This window comes from Aotus nancymaae, unplaced genomic scaffold (genome assembly GCF_030222135.1).
Source record: "Aotus nancymaae isolate 86718 unplaced genomic scaffold, 86718_ANA_hifiasm-v0.15.2.pri h1tg000040l, whole genome shotgun sequence".
Classification (NCBI taxonomy): domain Eukaryota; kingdom Metazoa; phylum Chordata; class Mammalia; order Primates; family Aotidae; genus Aotus; species Aotus nancymaae.
The window spans coordinates 125392208-125412094 of NW_026988454.1; the positions used below are offsets into that span (position 1 = coordinate 125392208).

General features: G+C 52.6%; 1 protein-coding gene across 6 annotated transcripts in view; it reads left to right on the plus strand.

Annotated features, from left to right (window-relative positions):
• Positions 1–19887, plus strand: part of LOC105725320 (copine-5) — a 151525-nt gene that overhangs the window by 75101 nt on the left and 56537 nt on the right. For 3 of the 6 annotated variants that reach the window (XM_012464301.3, XM_012464302.3, XM_012464303.3), the window contains 6 exons: positions 342–383; positions 2996–3071; positions 9638–9691; positions 13101–13162; positions 17405–17451; positions 19394–19575. In XM_012464301.3, the coding sequence (XP_012319724.2) occupies positions 342–383; positions 2996–3071; positions 9638–9691; positions 13101–13162; positions 17405–17451; positions 19394–19575 (463 nt within the window). Of the gene's footprint in view, positions 1–341; positions 384–2995; positions 3072–9637; positions 9692–13100; positions 13163–17404; positions 17452–19393; positions 19576–19887 lie in introns of those variants that run through there. The other 3 variants (XM_064361097.1, XM_064361098.1, XM_064361096.1) reach the window with 3 other exon arrangements.

Sequence of the window (19887 nt, forward strand, 5' to 3'; positions counted from 1 at the left end):
CCACCCCTGGTAAATCCACAGCATGGCTCCATGCTGGCTGGGGCTTATGCCTCTTCTGCAGGGGCCAAGAAGAAGGTGGGGTGAGCTGAAGTCTGCAGCTGTTTTTCCCACATCCTCCTTGAAATTCTGGGAGGTCCCTACACAGCCCTAGCTGGCTGGTTCCTAAGGCCTTTCCTAAAAGGCCTCAAGAGCGATCCTTGTCTTCAGGCCACTGCCTCCCCACCCAGGCCCCAGAGGGAGTCCTGGCCTCCCCTTCTGGTCCAGGAACATGGAGAGGGCCCCATCCTCAGCCATGTGGGTGTGGGGTTGGGCCCATCCGAGCAAGGGCCTTTGTTTTGCAGGACCATCAAGGTGGAGGTGTACGACTGGGATCGGGACGGCAGGTAAGCGGGCAGGAGGGCAGGGCGAGAAGGTGAGTGGTGATGGGGACAGCCACTGGGAAGGGGGTTGGGCCCTCCCTCCCATGGGGAGAGCTGTGACCAGGCTCCCACCTACAGCTCTGTGGGTGACGGAGCCTGGGTTTGTGTGTCGAGGGAGGGGTCTTCTGCCGCAGTAGCTCCTCCCTATCCAGCTCCATGGAGGCACCAGAGGACCTCTGGCCTGCAGGATACAGTGCCAGGGGCATCAGAGGCCTCTTTGCTCCCAAATAGCTGCCCAGGGACCAGCCAGTACCCGCAATCTCCCCACGTGGGGCAGAATTTAGGGCTTTCTGAAGAGCGCATGTTCTAGGGCACAGACACCAGTGGCCCTCAACATTCATGGACACATTTTCTGTGTGAAGCTTCGGGCTAAGCATTGTGGGGTGGCCGAGGCGCAGAGGAGAGAGGAGCCCAGCCCTGAGAGACTCCCCACAATCTATCGGGGAGGCCAGTTGTACCCCTACAGCCCTCAGCTCATCGGAGGAGCTGTTTGCAGAGAGCCAGGACTGAGGGAATGGGCTGTAGGGGGTGAGCTAGGAGCGTGCGTGGACTCAGGGGCCGTGAGACAGTGCCTGCGTAGGGCTGTGCCTGGCTGCTGGGAGCGTGCTTCCCACTCAGGGTCTCTGGGAGGCCAGAACTGCTGGAAATCCATAGACAGGACAAGAGCCAACCTCTCGGAGCTTCAGTCCAGAACCCTCCCTGGCTTCTACGTGTCGGTTGAGCCAAATCCAAATATGTCAACCTGACTTTTGTGACCTCTCCTTTCTGTGGCACTATCAAGGAGTGACTTAGGAGGACTTCACAGTTCCCCAGTGTCCGCTGGTACCTTCCAAGACTGTGACTGGGACAGGGGGTTTGTCTCATCGTATGTTAAGTGCTATGCAAATGCAGCTCCAGGTGAGGCCCATGCCCCCTTCCAAGGAACTCGCCTTCCCCTGAGACCAACCATCCTGCAAGAAACTCCAGAGCTGCTCTGCCCTCCCTTCCTTGCCTCTCAGCGACCTCACAGTCAGCTTCATGTTTCCACCTGTAATTTGCCTCGTCTTACCCTGTGTTCCTGTATTTCTTTGCTTGGAATAGTCTCCTCTTCTGTGCCAGTTGAGGACAGTCACCAGATGCCACTGGGTCCCACCATGAAGTTGCTCACAGTCAGAATGCTGAGAGCTGTAAATATGTAGACATGATACAGTGTAGGCTCACAGAGGAGGGGGAGGGCCCCAGGGACACCTCTTGGGCATCAGTCTCTGGCTGGATGCCCCAGGCCAGCACACTGACCACGGCCCTCTGACAGTGACCTGGAAAGTTAAAGGAGGCAACCCCGGGGTCAGTGAAAGTTCTGCTTTGTACCAGTCTTGGCCGTGTTGGACGTAAACACTCCAGAAGGTGTGGGCACTGCAGAAAACACTTCCAGCTGCCCAGCTGGACATCGCTCTCATTGTGTTTTTAAAAGCATCTTGTTAGAGAAGGGTTTAATGAACACCTTTAAGCCCATTACCTGAATTTAACATTTGTTACATTTTATATTTGCTTCATCTATGTTTTGCTAATATAGCTTAAATTATAGACATCATGGCACTTTACCGCTAAATACTTCATTGGAAATGTCTAAAAAATAAGGGCACTTGGGAGGCTGAGGCGGGTTGATCACGAGATCAAGAGATCGAGACCATCCTGGTCAACATGGTGAAACCCCGTCTCTAGTAAAAATACAAAAAAAATTAGCTGGGCGTGGTGGCGCGTGCCTGTAATCCCAGCTACTCAGGAGGCTGAGGCAGGAGAATTGCCTGAACCCAGGAGGCGGAGGTTGCAGTGAGCCAAGATCGCGCCATTGCACTCCAGCCTGGGTAACAAGAGCGAAACTCTGTCTCAAAAATAATAATAATAATAATAATAATAAGGGCATTTTCCCACTTTACCACAAATGCCATTATCATACAGGACACGTTGAACTATATTCTTTTTTTTTTTTTGAGGTGGAGTCTCGCTCTGTCGCCCAGGCTGGAATACAGTGGCATGATCTCAGCTCATTGCAACCTCCACCTCCTGGGTTCAGGCGATTCTCCTGCCTCAGCCTCCAGAGTAGCTGGGATAATAGGCGTGCGACACCACACCTGGTTAATTGTATTTTAAATAGGGACCAGGTTTCACCTTATTGGCCAGGCTGGTCTCGAACTCCTGACCTCAGTCAGTCCGCCCGCCTTGGCCTTCCAAAGTGCTGGGATTATAGGCATGAGCCTCCGTGCCTGGCTACAATATTCTTAAATACCACTCACTATTCATTTCATATTCAAATTTCCCCAGTTGTCCCCCAAATACCCTTGTTCAAACAGGGATCCAAGTAGAAGTGGGCGTTGCTCTTCTAGGGCTCTTTTCTTTATTGGGTGAAAATTGGGTTTCTTGTTCTGTGTGCAACACTGGGCTCTCTTCCCAGGGACCCATCCTGTCTGCTGGCGTGTGACCCTGGAGTGGAGTCCTGGGTAGAACTGGGAGCCAGAGAAATGGATGAGTGCAAGGCTGGGGCAGGGCAGGGCAGAGCACAGCCTGGCCTTGGTCTCAGCTGCAGTCTTCCCTTGCAGTCATGACTTCATTGGAGAGTTCACCACTAGTTACCGGGAGCTGGCCCGTGGGCAGAGCCAATTCAACATCTATGAGGTGAGGTGGGCACCCGAAATCTGGGGTTTGCGCTGCTAAGTGGCCCAGTCACTGAGACCTATAGTGAGCCATGTACTGGGCTGGGGGCTTTGCGTGTTTTCCTGTGAGGTAGGTGTTATTGTCCCATTCTACCGTTAAGGAGACCAAGTCTTGGAGAAGTATGAGAACTTGCCCGAAGTTCCACTGTTCCGTACATTGCAAAATCAAGACACAAACAACCCAGACTTGGCTGATTCCAAATTGTTGAGTTATAGTGCCTCCATAAAGAGCATTTCCCACAAGCGAGAGAGATAGGCGCACGGGGGACCAGTATAAGAAGGTTCTGGCTTGAGACCTGAGGTCCTGAGTTCAAGGTGGCCCTCTGCTTTCAATCAGAACAGTTTCAGGGCCTGCTGAGTATCTTACCTGTTTCAGAATGAAAACTTCAGGAGAATGAGGTCTGGATACCTTCCTTGCTCCAGCCCCAGAGCTGGAGAGCCTTGGACAAGGCACCTCTAGAGATACAATAGTAGCATTTGCCCTCAAGGGACAATCTCTGTTGCTGAACTTTTGTGAGTGTGTGTGAGTGTGTGTGTGTATGTGTCTGTGTGTTCTCCTTTTTGTTTGAGACAGGGTCTCACTCTGTTGCCCTGGCTCACTGCAGCCCGATCTCCCAGGCTCCCACCTCAGCCTCCCAAGTAGCTGGGGCCACAAGCGTGCACCACCATGCCCGACTAATGTTTTAAATTTCTTAAAGAGATGGGATCTCGCTATGTTGCCCAGGCTGTTCTTGACCTCCTGGGCTCCGGTGATCCTCCTGCCGTGGCCTCCCAAAGTGCTGGGATTACAGGCATGAGCCACCACGTCGCACCGTGAGCTCTCCCTCTTGCAGTTCCCTCCCCACCTTCCACATCTAGCTAAGTCCTGCTCTTCTGGGAGGGCTTCCCAGCCACTCTCGTCCCTGTGCTTTCTTTCTCATCTGAACTTCCACAGATGTCATGGTTCACGCCAAACCCACTTAAGGGTAGATACTTATAACCCAAATAACTGCCTGGGTTCATATCCTGACTCTACCACTTACTAGCTATGTGACTTTGGCTAAGTCCCTGAACCAATCTGTGCCATGCAAACTGAAAATTAAATAAGTTACTGGAGCAATGCCTGGCCCAGAGGTCAGCACTGTCTTCTGTCATCATCTGCTGAGCACCGTGTGCCCAGAGACTCACATTTTACAACCATCCTACCATCCTGGCGCCGTCCTCACTCTAGCAGCCACTCAGCCAGCCAAGTTGAAGAGCTGGCTTTGAGTTCCATCACTGAATCCAAATCCCATGTTACCTCCACTCCCTTGCCCTGTATCTTGGTTCTGAGTGGGCAGGTCTTGTGTCCCAAGTAGACTTCCCAAGGGCCCTTTCTGTTGCCTCCTCTCACTGGCCAGGGCACTGCCAGGCACACCTTAGGTGCCTGTTACACATTCGCATGCTGAATGAGATTGAACATGGCTATTGTGAAGACGGAGTGTGGATTAATTTATTTGAAAAGGCTTTAATACAGTATATTGCTTCGTTTTCTGCATCTGCAAAGAGAGAAGCTGTCTTTGTCCCCCCTCCCCCACCCCACCCCAGGCAACTCCACCGTTCTCTGGCCTCCTTTGAAGAGGTTTTAGGGAGGTGAAGGGAAGGGGTCAGATTGCCTGGAGCTTGGCTTCTAAAGGTGCTTGACAGGCCCAGGAGGAGCTGTTTCTCTCAGGCTATGAGCAGAAAGCATTCGATTGACTTGTTTTCTCAGTTGTTGATCTCTGCTTCTTTGTAATCAACAAGAGAAACTGCCACACTGGGAGGCAGAAGCACTGTCTTCACACATCGGAAGGCCATCAGGTGGACAGGAGCTCGGCTCTGGCAGTCCCAGGAGGAGGCCAGTTTGGGGCAGGAAGGCCTTGCTAGAATCAGAACTGCCGGAAGAGGGAAGAGGCTTCAGCTAGTTAAGACCCATGCCTCGGGCCCTGGCGTCGCTCTGGTGTCACACTCCCATGTCCAGCTGTCTGCTGGCCCCTCCTGGGGCTCAACCTTCCAAAACTGAATGCCTTGGCTCAACCTCCCTCAGCACTCCCCTCCTCCTGGCAGCCAGGCTTCATCTCGAATATTCCCATCACGGGGGCTCAGGGCACCTTGGGAGTCGTACCTCGGAAGTCCCCATCCCTCACTCCATATCCAGTCCACAACCGAACACTGCCCTTCTACCACCTACGTTTTCCGGCATCGTTCCCTTCATCTCAGTGCCCCACCACCAAGCTTATCATCTCCCCAGCATGGGGCTTTGCCACAGCCTCCTCACAGCTTCCTTGCTTCCTTCTGTCCCTTGCCCAGTAACCAGAGTACTCCACCAAAATGGTGATCTGACCACATCGCTCCCCTGCTTAAAACCTGTCTCGGGCATTCCACCCACCACCTCAGCCTGGTTCACTCACGGGAGGTGGGGGGAGATATCAAAAGATGCTCCCACCCCAGCTGAGATCCACTGACCCTCAGGGTGAAGTCCAAGCTCTTTCATTCAGGATGCTGTTTCCCCAGCCAGCCACCTGCAATCTGTGTGTGCATGTTTTTTGTTTGCTTGGTTTTTTTGAGGTGGAGTCTCATTCTCACCCAGGCTGGAGTGCAGTGGCATAATCTCGGCTCACTGCAACCTCCGCCTCCACCTCCGCCTCCGGGCTCTAGCTATCCTCCCACCTCAGTCTCCCAAGTGGCTGGGACCACAGGCACACATCACCACCCTGGCTAATTTCTTTGTATTTTTGGTAGAGACAGGGTTTTGCCATGTTACCCAGGCTGGCCTCCGACTCCTGAGCTCAGGCGAGCCACCCGCCTCCGCTTCCCAAAGCCCTGGGATTTTAGGGGTGAGCTGTGCATATAAATAGAAACACACATCACATGCCTTTGGGGGCCCCTGGAGCTGGCCCCTGCCCCTTCCCTCTGCCAGTTCCCACTTTCAGCCCGTTCTGCCACCTGAAGCTCTCTGAACCTCCGTGCTGTCTCAACCTCCAGCTCGATTCACATGGGTGCCTTCACCTGGAACTCCCTCCTGTCTTCTCCTGGGTAGGAGCTGTTGGTCCGCGGAGCCTCCATGTGGCTGTTCCCCTCCAGGAAGTTGTGTCCACCTGCACACTCGCTCCATCCCAGAACCTGGGGCAACACTTCTCAGTGCTCCTGGGGTCCCCTCTGGCTATTTCCTGTTTGTGACACTACCCACCCCCTCAAAGACCCTGAGGTCCTCAGGGTGGGGGCTGTGTTGCACTCGCTGCTGCATCCTCAGAGCCAGCACGGCTCCTGGGCCCTAAAAGCCCCTCATTTCTTCCCACTATCCCACTGTGCACAGGAGGGCGGACTCCAGAACTGTTCTGTTCCTGCTTCACCATGAAGGAGAGGGAAGGGAGGTGGCTTAGCGACGGCGCGGCTTCTGGGCTGGCCCCTAGGTGGCACTGGCCCCCTGCATGGGACTCACCATGGCAGGGCGGGAGAGGCTGACGCTGGGGGCATGAAACCTCAGGGATCTGAGAACAGAGCATTGCTTTAACACTAAAGTAGTTATATTGGAGAGTGGAAATGTGGAATACAGGCCAATTTAAAGATAACATAGAAGGCTTAGAAGAAACGTGCTTGTAGCCAAATCTTTGGTTACACTCAGGACTCCGGGTTCCTTCTCCTCAGCTGGGAGAGCTGGAGCAAAAGTTTGAGATGCTCTCCATTCCCATAGTTCAACACACTCAAGGGACAGATTGGGAAACTGAGGCACTGTGCAGCACTGGGCCTGCCATTTTGCCTTCATCTTAACAACTTGCCTAGTAAGCTGTTTTTCCATGAACGTGTCTGTGAGCACCGCACCATCGGGGTAGCCCCATGGAGGGGGCGTCCTCCAGTACTGAAGAGAGTGCTCTCGTCTCTCCCAGGCTCTTTCACCATCTCACCCAGGCCCTCGGTTTCTACCTGCACAGCTTGCCAGCTCCCCCACGTGAACTTCCCACCTGTGCCCCAAACCCAGCTCCTGCTTCCTTCTGTGTCTACCTGGTCACCCCAATCCCTCCCTCTCTCAAACCACTGTAGCCACCCCCAGGGCCCAAGAGGCATGGTCACTTCTTGACAGTGCTGTTCTCACCGTAGCTGAGCGCCTGTCCCAATATCCCCAAGTCCTCATGCCTCTCAGATGGACTAGTGGTAGCAGTGATGATAGTAGTAGCAATTTTTAAAAACAATGACTGAGACTGCATGTGGTGGCTGCACCTCCCAGCACTCGGGGAGGCTGAGGCAGGAGGATCACTTGAGCCCAAGAGTTTAAGACCAGCCTGGGTAACATGGTAAAAGCCTATCTCTACCAAAAAAAAAAAAAATAGCCAGGCATGGTGGCATGTGCCTGTGGTCCCAGCTACCTGGGAGGATTGCTTGAGCCCAGGAGGTCAAGGCTGCAATGAGCTATGATCCCACCAGTGCACTCCAGCCTGGGCAATAGAGCAAGACCCTGTTTAAGAAAAAAGCAACAGATTCTTTGACCCTGTTTAAGAAAAAAGCAACAGACTCTTTTAGATAATACTTACTATGTTGCTCATATAGGCCCATTTAATCCTCAAACCTTTCTGGGAGGCAGGTACTTTTAATTCCCATTTTACAGATGAGGAGACTGAGGCACACTGAGGCTAAGTAACCTGCCTGAGGTCACACAGCAATTATTAGGTGACAGAACCAGGCAAATATTTCCTGGATGTGCCTCCTCCTCCCCTCATACTCACCTCTACCAGGCCCCAGCATCCTAGATCCTGCTCTGATTTTGTCTCCTACCAGCTTGGGGGTCATCAGAGTTCCCTGCAGGCCTCTGGGTGACATTTATACATTTTTCACTGGGCATTCAAAGCTTTCCTCCAGCCCGCCCAACTTACTCTTCCACCCTTTGGTTCTGCCATCAAACTGGGTCTGGGTTCTGTGCATTTTTCCCACAGCATTTTCTCTGACATCCATCTTTCCCTGCCCAGAGCCTTCCTGTCCCTCTAAGTCTGCCTTCAAGACTGCCCGCTCCAGGGAGCCTTTGCTGACACTCCCACCTAGAGCGGTCTTTCCTTCCTCCAACTCCCCTGATACTTCCGTGATCCCCCTTTTTCCATGGCCCTTGTCACTTTTTGCTCTGAGGACGTATCTTCTCTCTCCAACAGAAGTGATGATTCCAAGGGAGAAGAAATATGTGTTTCCACCCACTCCATAACTATGTTTCGAAGGGATGTGTTTGTATCTGTTATCAAGGTGGCACCCAAGTATGCACCACTGGCCTGGGGGCAGGAAACCAGGTTTCTAATCCTGTCACTACCCAGATGGCTGTGTGACCTTAGGCAAATCACTTGTCTCTGTGCTTTAGTTTCCTTCTTTCAGGAAATAGATAGCGATACTCAGACAGAAGGGACCACAGTAAAGATTGGCTGACGGGCTCTGCGGGAGCAAAGACAGGGAAAAGGGAAATGAGTTCACCAGAAACTGACAGGCCGCACAGGAGGTGTGAAAATTGCCTCACTTTGTTTGATGGGACATTAGGGAAAAGTGCCTAGACTCCCCTTGTTAAAAACAAAACAGGCCGGGCGCGGTGGCTCACACCTGTAATCCCAACACTTTGGGAGGCTGAGGCGGGTGGATCACGAGGTCAAGAGATCGAGACCATCCTGGTCAACATGGTGAAACCCCGTCTCTACTAAAAATACAAAAAATTAGCTGGGCATGGTGGCGCGTGCCTGTAATCCCACCTACTCAAGAGGCTGAGGCAGGAGAATTGCCTGAACCCAGGAGGCGGAGGTTGCGGTGAGCCGAGATCGCGCCATTGCACTCCAGCCTGGGTAACAAGAGTGAAACTCCGTCTCAAAAAAAAAAAAACAAAGAAAAAGTGAGGAGGGTCAAATGAAAATACAAATACAGTAAGTGCAGAAGTCTCGTGGGGGTGCCTGGGGGCCGGGCGGCTCTCGTCACTCAGCCCACTCTCGGCCTTGACTCTACTGGCATTTGGGACTGTACCACTCTGTGCTGTGGGAGGCTGTCCTGTATACTGTGGGGTTTTTAGCAGCATCCCTGGCCTCTATCCACTCCCTCAGTTGGGAAAACCAAAACTGTCTCCAGACGTTACCAAATGTTGCTGGGGGTAAAATCGCCCCTGACTGAGACCGCCGAGTTAGCCACGAACAAGCCCATTCTGAGCACCTACTCTGAGCTATCTGACCCAGGTCTGGTTTGGAAGTTTAAGTTTATACTCCAAGAATAGCTAAGGAGGTTCTTGCTGCTAAGTAAGAGGGGTGGTGATAGACAGGGAGCCTCAGAGGCCCCTGGAAGCCCTTGGTTGATGGTGGGACCCTGGGTCTGATCGGAGAATCCAGTTGTGTAAACCAGACTCAATACCAGTCTCCCACAAAACCTCCCTAAACCCTACTGTCCTGGCCGCTGTGGCCTTCACACCCACACTCTAATGGGGCTGGGCTAGGACCACACCCAGGGGTGAGTGGAAGCCCTCAGGACCCAGCCCTGACTCCCTGGAAGCACACCTTACCTGGTAACTGGTTTTTCCTGCAGGTGGTAAACCCAAAAAAGAAAATGAAGAAAAAGAAATACGTGAATTCTGGCACAGTGAGTAGCCACCCCCTCTCTGCTGCCAGGTGTAGACATTCTGAGCCCCAAGCTAGGTCTGGTATCAGGGAGGCCCGTGCGTCTGTGTGTGTGCACGGCCAGAGTATGGGAATCAGACGTGGAAGAAGGATGGATGGGGTGGGGAGGGGTGGGGCAGATGGAGCAACAGCCGGGGGAGGGAGTTGACTTGGAGACCACACAACAGGCACTGGCTGCATCTAGCATGAGGAATCACAGAAACACCCACGGGACTTCCTGCAGGAAGGAAGAGGAAGGGAAGGCGTATTTATTGGGCCCCTCCTTTGGGAAATTCCCCATGTAGGTGCTTTTCACAGGTTGTTGCCCTGAGAGGCAGATATTATCATCCCCTAGTCATGAAAGAGGAAACCAAGGCTGCAAGCAGGAAGGTGACTCAGCCAAGGTCACACAGCTAGAAGGTGGAGGAGCTGGGAGTCAGCATGACATCTCACTCCAGAGCTGGCAGCTGCTACGGGCACTGCCCCTGCTCAACCGTGACCTTCCAGGGATGACACACTGGCCCAGTGGCTTCTGGCGATTGGTCCTCAGAACATTCATACGTTTATTCAACAAATATTTACTGAGTGCTGCTTTGTGCCAGGCACTTATTTTCAGATACAGCTGGAAAGAAGACAGACCCAAATCCCTGGTGCTTATACTCTAGTGGGGGGAGACAGAGAACACACACACACACACACAGAGACACCTGTGCGTGTCAGTTGATTATGCATGCTATGCGAAAAGTATAAAGGGTAAAGGGACAGGCAATGGAGGAAGTACTGAGGCTACTAGGGAAAGGGAATTCCAGCATTCCTGCTGTAGAGAATAACATGTGCAAAGGCCCTGGGGTGGAGCTCACAGTGCATTTCTAATACGAGCCACTGTCTTTTTGGGGGCAGACACACCCAAGTTCATCCTCTCTGTGTTCCTTCCTCACTCTAGAGGCCCATGGCTAGTGCAGCCAAGTCTAGTCATTTGAGTCAGGCAGACTGCATCTCCAGACCTAGACGAGGTCTTCAGGAGCTCTGGGGTTCCTTTGAAGAGCCTCATTTTCTCTGTCTGTCAAGTGGGACTAATAAATCATTCTTACCTTGTCACTGCACAGGGTGGCTGTGACAGACACATGGGAGATGCAGGCTTGTGAACTGTGAAATGACTCTGCTCATTCAAGGGGAACTGAACACCACCTTTTTTGATTTGATTGTAACCGCTTAGCACATTGGGGCTTGGAGTCATATTTCCTTTGTCCAAGGCTGCGGTGTTTCTTAGTGGGGATGCTGTCAGCATTTGGGAGGAAAATTCTTCACGTCGCAGGATGTTTCGCACCCCTGGCCGCTGCCCATAGCTACCAGTAGAGCCCCCAGTCATTATGAGAACCCCCCAAACTCTCCCACACTTTCCCAAATTCCTCTAGGGAAGGTAGCACCTTCCCCAGCTGGGAATAAGAAGATTCAAAAACCACTAATCTCATCCAGCCTTCTTACTTTAGAGATGAAGGAGCTGTGACCTAAAGAGGGCATGCGATTTGTCCCAGGTCACACAGTGAGTTAGAGACACAGCGGGCCTAGGCCCAAGTCTCCTGACTTTTCTCCAACATTTCCTCATCTTCACCACTAACAAATCACCCAGGATGCAAGAAAGCTTATTAAAATACAGATGTCCAGGCCAGTTCCCTGGGATTCCACTTTAGGAGGCCCAGGAATCTGTGTTTAGTGCTTTTTTTTTCTTTTTGAGATGGAGTTTCCTTCTTGTTGTCCAGGCTGGAGTGCAATGGTGCAACCTCGGCTCCCTGCAACCTCCATCTCCCGGGTTCAATCGATTCTCCTGCCTCAGTCTCCCTAGTAGCTGGGATTACAGGCAGATGCCACGACGCCAAGCTAATTTTTGTATTTTTAGTAGAGACGAGTTTTCACCATGTTGGTCAAGACTGGTTTCAAACTCCTGACCTCAGGTGATCCGCCCATCTCGGCCTCCCAAAGTGCTGGGATTACAGGCGTGAGGCCACTTCACCCAGCCTGTTTAGTGCTTTTCATAACTTACTTATGGTGCACAGAATCCTCTGGGGATCTGTTGAAATGCCAACAATCTGCATTTCTGCATTTCTGCCTGGCATCAACGTGATGCTGATGCTGCTAGTCTAGGGACACTATACGTTGAGTAGGGGAAAGTCTGCTTTCACCCTGCAAGTCCCTGGGTGAATCACATCGTCAGGGCAGTTAGGGCATTGCTTCATTCTGGGGGTTAGAATGGGGAGTGGTCAACTTGGCTGCAGATTAGACTTACGTGAAAAGCTAACAAAAGATCTCTGAAACTTTCATGAAGCCCCAGAAACTCTGCTATTATGGGTCTGGGCTGCAGGATGATCTAAGAGCTCCCCAGGGCATCTCATGATCATCAGTCAGGGTTGAAGCCACGCCATGGTCCACGCCTAGTGAATCTGAGCTGCCACACTTGGAAGGAAGCCCATGGTTCATCCAGCTGCCTAACACCTTAACCACAGTAGGTGGGTGTCTTACTGCCAAGTAAGGGTGGTGGTCTCACCTGGCCCTCCCAGTGAGCCTATAAAAATGGCTGAATCTGCAGGAATCAGGGGCTCCCAAACTACTAGAGAGGAGTTGTTGTCTTACACAGGTAAAAGGTCAGGTCCTCTGCCCTAATTGCCTCATTTAATTGCTTTAGGATGTCAGGCTTTCATTTGTCTCCTTGATTCTAAATTGTTATGATAATGAGCTGCCAGGTACCTGCTTGTCTTGGTAAAGCCAATGCTAACATTGCCAGGGTATAGGTGAAAAGGCTCTGCTTGGGGGAGGGCGCCTGGGGTGGTCAGTTACCTCTGGGGAAAGGATGGACTGTTTACAAGGGAAGGTCTTGGGTCTGAGAGGGATGAGGTGGGACCAGTAAGATTTAAGATAAGCACAGCCCAAAGAGGCACATTTCAGGACCAGTAGCTCAAGGCACAGGGAAGCGTGAAGCTTGTAGGCATTGGGAGGTTGTTAGGCCTGTGTTGAGGGGGGGGCCCTTGCCCTCCACACCCCACCCTAGGGCCCTGGGGCTGGAGAGTCACTGCCCACTTAGAGGAAACTAATGCCTTTGGCTTGGAGCCCTGCTCCACTGACAGAGATGGGACCTTTCCATTAAGGTTAAGCGTGTGCAGGCTCTGAAGTCTGACACACCCTGGTTTCAGATCTCTCTGCCCTGGCAGTGTCCTTGGGCACATTGCATCACCTCTTTGAGTTTCAGTTCCCTTGGCTATAAAGTGGGGATAAGAATAGTACTTCGTGGGGTGGTGTGGGCAGAGCATGCAATGATGCATGCAAAACTGCACGTGCAGAGGGTTCTGTCTCCGCTGGCCCCACGCTCCCCACTGACCAAGCTCCCTTTTGTTTTCAAGGTCACCCTGCTTTCCTTTGCTGTGGAGTCAGAATGCACCTTCCTTGACTACATCAAAGGAGGGTGAGAAGAGATACAGACAATTTCGTGGGCCTTGGGGAGAGGGCAAGGGCCCCACACACTGACAGGACCAGCTCTGGCCCCACGCTGGCCTCCTTGAAGGCCTGGTTGAAGGCTGTGGTGCTGAGCTCTGAGCAAACCCTGGTGTCTGGGCTGAGACAACTCGCCCAGAGCCCTGCATGTCCCCAGATCCCAAGCAGCTTGGAGGGAACTCCTGAGCCAAGGAGGCTGGCCTGGGTCATGTCAGGTCTCCATGCAGACACACGACCTGAAGCTGATGGGGACTCCCTGGCAGAGAGCCAAGGGTTTGGGGAGGTGGAAAGAACCCTGGAATAGGAGTCAGGAGGCGCAGGCTCTAGGCCTCTCTTGGCCATTAATTTTCTGGATTCCTTTGGGCAAGTCCTTTTCCCTCTCTGGGTATCAGTTTCCTCCTCTGTACACAAAGAGAACGGAGTAGGTAAGTGTTAAGGTTCCTTCCAGCTCGGAGCTTCCGACACCTCTGATCTGTCTGGTTGGGGGAGGGGACAGTGATTAACCTGCTCACTGTCATCAGGGCCCTGTAAGGGCAGCAGGATTGGGAATAAGCCAGGGGTTGGTTCTGGGGCCAGCAGATGGTCAAACACGAGTTTAAGGAGCAGAAGGAACCAGCAGGGACAGTGTCTAGGCCCAGACAGATAGGGGAGCCAGGAGGCCCCAGCCAGCAGCTCATGGAAAGAGCCTGACTGTAAGGGTAGAGCCTGCCCAGCGTGCTCCCTGCCAGGATAGGTGCCAGGTCAGGGCGTGGGCAGCCAGGAGCCCTCAGGTGAGTGACTGCACCTGTCTGGAAAGGAGACAAGCAGGAGCAGCTGCCAAAGGTTCATCCCAGCCAAGCGGGCCCTCGGCTTCTCCCTCTGCCCTGGAGAACCAGGGGCCTGGGAAGCCACACTCACTTTCCCATGACACCACTCCCTGCTGCCTTGAAATTTCAGTCTCAAGGCCGCAAGCTCTCCTCCTGCCCGCTGAGCACACGCCCTGCCTCCAGTCACCCAGGGGCTCCTCTGCCCCTAGCTGCCCCTCCTCTGAGCCAACGCCAGACCCCGCCCTTGTACTCTTCCCCCATCAAAACTGCTTCTCTCTCGGTCCCATTAAGCAGCCACCCCTTACAGTCCATAGCACCTGGTAACTCTCCTGTCTTACTGCCTGGAGTCCTCTGCATGCTCTGCCCCCAGCCAGCAGAAGATGGGAAAGAGGGTGGGGATGACTGTCTGTGGCCAGCAGTCATCCTGTTTATTTTTATTTTTTTGAGACAGAGTCTCACTGTGTCACCCAGGCTGGAGTGCAGTGGTGCAGTCTCGGCTCACTGCAACCTCCGCCTCCCAGGTTCAAGCAATTCTCCTGCCTCAGCCTCCCAAGTAGAGTAGCTGGGGCTACAGGCAGGTGCCACCATGCCCGGCTAATTTTTGTATTTTTAGTACAGATAGGCTTTCACCATGTTGGCCAGGATGGTCTCGAACTCCTGACCTCAGCTGATCTGCCTGCCTCGGCCTCCCAAAGTGCTGGGATTACAGGCGTGAGCCACCACGCCCGGCCCATCGTATTTATTTTTCTCATTTGCTTAGTGCCCCCAACTTACAGAACACAGTGGGTAGGATCAGGACAGTTATCCCCATTTTACAGAACGTGCCTGAAGCCACACGCCTAGATGGGGCAGGGTTCCTTCCTTCATAACATGCTGCATTTCAATCTGTAGTAATGAATCACTCTAGCCTGCCTGACTTGCTGTTAGCAGGTGGGGTGGGATAAAAATGGAGACCGATGAGTTAAAGGACTAGGTGCTGTGAGGTTTCATCGAAAAGGAGCCCCCAGAGGTTGAGCAAAGCTGGCAAAGCTGATGCTGCTGGTACTGGGCAGGTTACAGCCCCAGAGCCAGCCCTCTCTTTAAACTCTCCAGAAGGCTGGGCGTGGTGGCTCATGCCTGTAATCCCAGCACTTTGGGAGGCCGAGGCAGGTGGATCATGAGGTCAAGAGATCGAGACCATCCTGGCCAACATGGAGAAACCCCGTCTCTACTAAAAATAGCAAAATTAGCTGGGAGTGATGGCGCATGCCTGTAGTCCCAGCTGCTCGGGAGACTGAGGCAGGAGAATCACTTGCACCCGAGGCAGAGGTTGCAGTGAACCAAGATCGCAACACTGCATTCCAGTCTGGTGACAGAGTGAGACTCTGTTTCAGAAAAACAAACAAACAAAAAAACAAATCTCTGGAGAGCCTGAGTGAGGCAGCTGGCTCCAGGGACTGAAAGCCTGGCATGCATGCCCAGGCAGAAGCTGATGTCTAGGGACCCTCTCCTCCCTGGCCTCCCTCATCTGCCCACCTGGACCCAAGAGGAAGGGTATGAGTACCTTGGCCCCACTGTCAAGAGGAGGAGCTGATTGCTCAGCAGCCTGTGTTGTACCCTTAAGCAGAAGAGACTGGCTGCTGTGAGTAATTTCCCCACAAGAGTATCTGCTGCCCAGTTGCTTCCTTTCCTGAGGCTTTTCAGAACCCAGAGCAGGGGAGGACTAGTTAGAGTAAGGTCTGCCTTTCCTCTCATCCTGTATTTGGAAGAGCCAGTCCAACAATGCCCCTCAGGTATAGTCCGGCAGGCCAGAATCATCTTCCCAAGAGTGGCCCTGGGAGCAGGACTTTGACCCTCCAAATGTCTCCCTACTTCTAACAAAGACGTGCGTTTTGTATTCCACACTGAAGGATGACAGTGAACAGGAGATGAATATGGTAGATCAACTGCTGTAATACATAATTCCCTAAACTCAAGCCTTAATACAAATAAGGGTCTTTTTTCATCTATGGGTTGGTTGGCAGGGTTGGGTGGGGAGATGATCCACACAGTCATTCAGGGACCCAGGCTCTTGCTAGCTCGTGGCTCCTTCTATCCTACTGCCTAGAGTCCTCTGGATGCTCTGCCCGCAGCCAGCAGAAGAGGAAAAGAGGGTGGGGATGGCTGTCTGTGGCCAACAGACCTTGGCTTGGGTCTCCTGCTAACCATGTCCTTGACATTTTCCTTGGGGTGAGTGTTCCATAAGCAGCAGCTCAGCTGTGACCAGGTGGTTTCTGATAGGGACCTACTGCTAAATGCACGTGAGGTGAGGCCTACCTCATCTTACATCATGCACAGCCCCAACTGAGAATTACTAGAACAGAGTTTCCCTGAGTGTGCTTCCAGCCTCCTGTCCTCAGAATCCCTGGATGAAGGCAATGGACGTTTGTTCAAGAGGCAGATTCTGGGTGCCACTCCAGAGCAACTCAATTCGCATTTCTGGGGTAGAGCCTGGAATCTTCTTAAGCAAGCACCTGTGGTGATTCTATGCTCACTGCTGCATGAGAACTGTAAGATTAGACTTTATCAGGTAGTCGTGTCTGTGAGCTTTGCTCTGTCTGGACCTGACACAGAACCTAGAACAAGCCCTCAGAGAATCTTAACCCTGAATCTGAATCCTCAAAACCTTTTTATTATAGAAAATTTCAAACATGTGCAAATGTGGAGAAAAGGTATAATCAATCCCCCAAGTACCCTTCACCCAACTTCAGCCATCACCACGTCATAGCCAATCTTGTTTTATGCCCTCTCCCCTTCATCCAGTCATTTATTATTCTTTGTTATTTTAGTGGGTTTTTTTTTCAAGGTCTCACTATATTGTTCAGGGTGGCCTTGAACTCCTAGGCTCAATCGATACTCCCACCTCAGCCTCCCAATATCTGATTTGAAGCAAATCCCAGCTATCATATTTATCCCCAAATGCTGTAGCATGTCTCTCTAAAACATAAGGACTATCTCTCTGTAAAACATGACCGCAATACCATAACCACACCTAAAAAATGAACAGTTCCTTAATACAAAATATCTAGTGAGTGTTCACATCTCCCCAATTATCTTATAAAGTTTTAAAATTCGTTTGTTTGAATTAGAAATCCAGGCAAGAGCTATATGCTGTGATTGGTGGGTTGGTCTCTTAATTCTCTTTTCATCTGTTCATTCCCCCAACCACCTGAATGGCTTGCTAACACAGATTCCTGTACCCCACCAAGAAAGTAATATTTAGTCAGATATGGTGACTCACACCTGTAATCCCAGCACTTTGGGAGGCTGAGGCAGGAGGATTGCTTTTGCCCAGTGGGGCCAGGGTGGCAGCCAGAGCCCAGCACTGTCCCCCATCCCACAGCACTGCCTCCCTCCAGGTGACTCCCCTGCTGTTCTCCCTCTTCTAGGACCCAGATCAACTTCACTGTGGCCATTGATTTCACCGCCTCCAATGGTGAGTTGGGGGATGGGCAGAGGAGCAGGGTGGGAGGAGAGGGCTTTTAAGGGTTGTGGTGTCTAGCACTGGCTGAGAGCCACGATCCTCATACTCTCTGGCCTCTTCCTCACCAAAGAGGAGGTATCTAGGTCTGGAGGACGAAAGATACAACCAAGATGGCAAAGGTAATCCCACATTGGACCACTGACATAAATCTGGGCTCTGAACCACAGCCCCGCCCTTGAGGAACACCCAGTCTCCCGGGGGATGGGATTGTGGGATTTTGTGTACTCTGGGTCTATGGAGAGCCCTGGAGGAGAGATGTTTCCCTGGGTTCAAATCCCAGCTCCTCTGTGCAGTCCACTCCACAGGCTGGAGTGAGAACCAGAGCCAAGACGGAGCCCTGTGGTCCTCAGGGAGGCAGGATCCAGCCCAGGGACCCCAGTCTTTATCTGGCTGGACTTATCTGTCCTGGCTTCCTTCCTTCCCAATTTCTCCAGTGTCAGCCTGTGGCTGAGTCACTAGGAGCAATCACAATGCCAGATTTTACACGATTAGAAACATCACAACCTTCCTTGGGCTCTGGACTCTATTAGGGGTGCTCAATGCTCATTTTTGTGCCAACCAAAAATGCACAGGTCTTGCCCTCCACAGGTGCCAGGAACCCGTCTTATGGCTGTAGGCACCAGCATCGTAGAGCACTGGGCGGTCAGAGCTGGGAGGGGCCTTAGCAACAGTTAACACTGAGGGTAGTGATCATAATAGCGGTAGCACCTGTGTAATACTCACATCAATCCTATGAAATGGGAACGATTATTGCTCTGATTTTACAGGTGAAGAGACTAAGGCTAAGATTAAGGAACTTACCCAGGATCACACAGCTAGAAGGAGGTAGACGGGATCGGTACCTTGGCAATCTGTGCTGCTGCCTCCCATCAATGAACAAATAAGTTAAATACAGACTATATTAGGCTGGGCATGGTGGCTCACGCCTGTAATCCCAGAACTTTGGGAGGCTGAGGCGGGTGGATCATGAGGTCAGAAGTTCAAGACCAGCCTGGCCAAGATGGTGAACCCTTGTCTCTACTAAAAACATAAAAATTAGCCAGGCACGGTGGCAGGTGCCTGTAGTCCCAGCTACTCAGGAGGCTGAGGCAGGAGAATCACTTGAACCCAGGTGGCAGAGGTTGCAGTGAGCGAGATCACGCCACTGCACTCCAGCCTGGGCAATAGAGTGAGACTCCGTTTCAAAAAAGAAAAAAAAATACAGACTCTATTAGCAGCAATGAGGGCTCTGGGGGAAAATCAAGCCAGGAAGAAGGATAGGAAGGGTTGGGGGAGGCTGTAATTTTTAACAGGCTGCTTGGAGAAGATGACACTTGAGCAGAGACCTGAAGAGGCAAGGGAGCCTCTGGGTCATGTGGGCACCTGGGGAAAAGTGTCCCAGGGGGAGGGCACAGCCATCGCCAAGGTCCTGAGGTGGGAGTGGCGAGGGGCTGGTAAGGCTGAGACTGGCGAGTGACAGGGAGGAGGTCGATGACCTGGAGGCCAGATCATGCGTGCGTTGCAGGCTCTCGTGAGGACTGTGGGCTTCATTTTGGGGGAGGCAGAAGCCTTGAGCGTTTTGGGCAGAGGAGAGGCATGATCTCTCTGAGGCTGACAGGCTCAGTCACTGCTGTGCTGGGTATGAGCTGTAGGCACAAGGGCGGAAGGAAGCGGGGAGATCAGTCAGGAGACTGCTGCGTCCTATAAGCAAGAGGGTGGTGGTGTGGGAAGGGGAGAGGAGCAGGAGGGATTCTGGATCTGTTTTGCTGAGGGATTGAATCTGGGGTATGAGAAAAAGAGAGGCGTCAAGGATTAATAAAGTTAGGGGTGCCCTTGGACACCCCCTTCTTCATTCTGAACCCGGGGTGGCTTGGAGGGTCCAGATGAGCAAAGGTTCCCATGTCCTGTGTTACAGGGAACCCCTCGCAGTCCACGTCCCTGCACTACATGAGCCCCTACCAGCTGAACGCCTACGCGCTGGCGCTCACCGCCGTCGGAGAGATCATCCAGCACTATGACAGCGACAAGATGTTCCCGGCCCTGGGCTTTGGGGCCAAGCTGCCCCCGGACGGCAGGGTGTCCCACGAGTTCCCGCTGGTAGGAGGTCCAGCTGGTGGGAAAGAGGACTGACCAGGCTGGGGGTGTGGTGACAATCTGGGGGTGGGGTACATTTCCCTTCTTCTGAGCCCAGGGACTTAAGGCTCAGCCTCTGTGGTGGTAGACTGCCTGCTGTGTGTAGGGGGGCTCCAGAAACCCACTCCCTGCCCTACTCACAGATGCTGCCCCTCCACATCAGAAGCTGCCTGCCCACAGCTGACTCTGGCCTCCTCATTCCTGACAAGACGAAGGTGGAGGTGGAGGCGAGCTGTGGCTGACCTAACCCTCAGGGCCCCAGAAAAGCGGACAAGG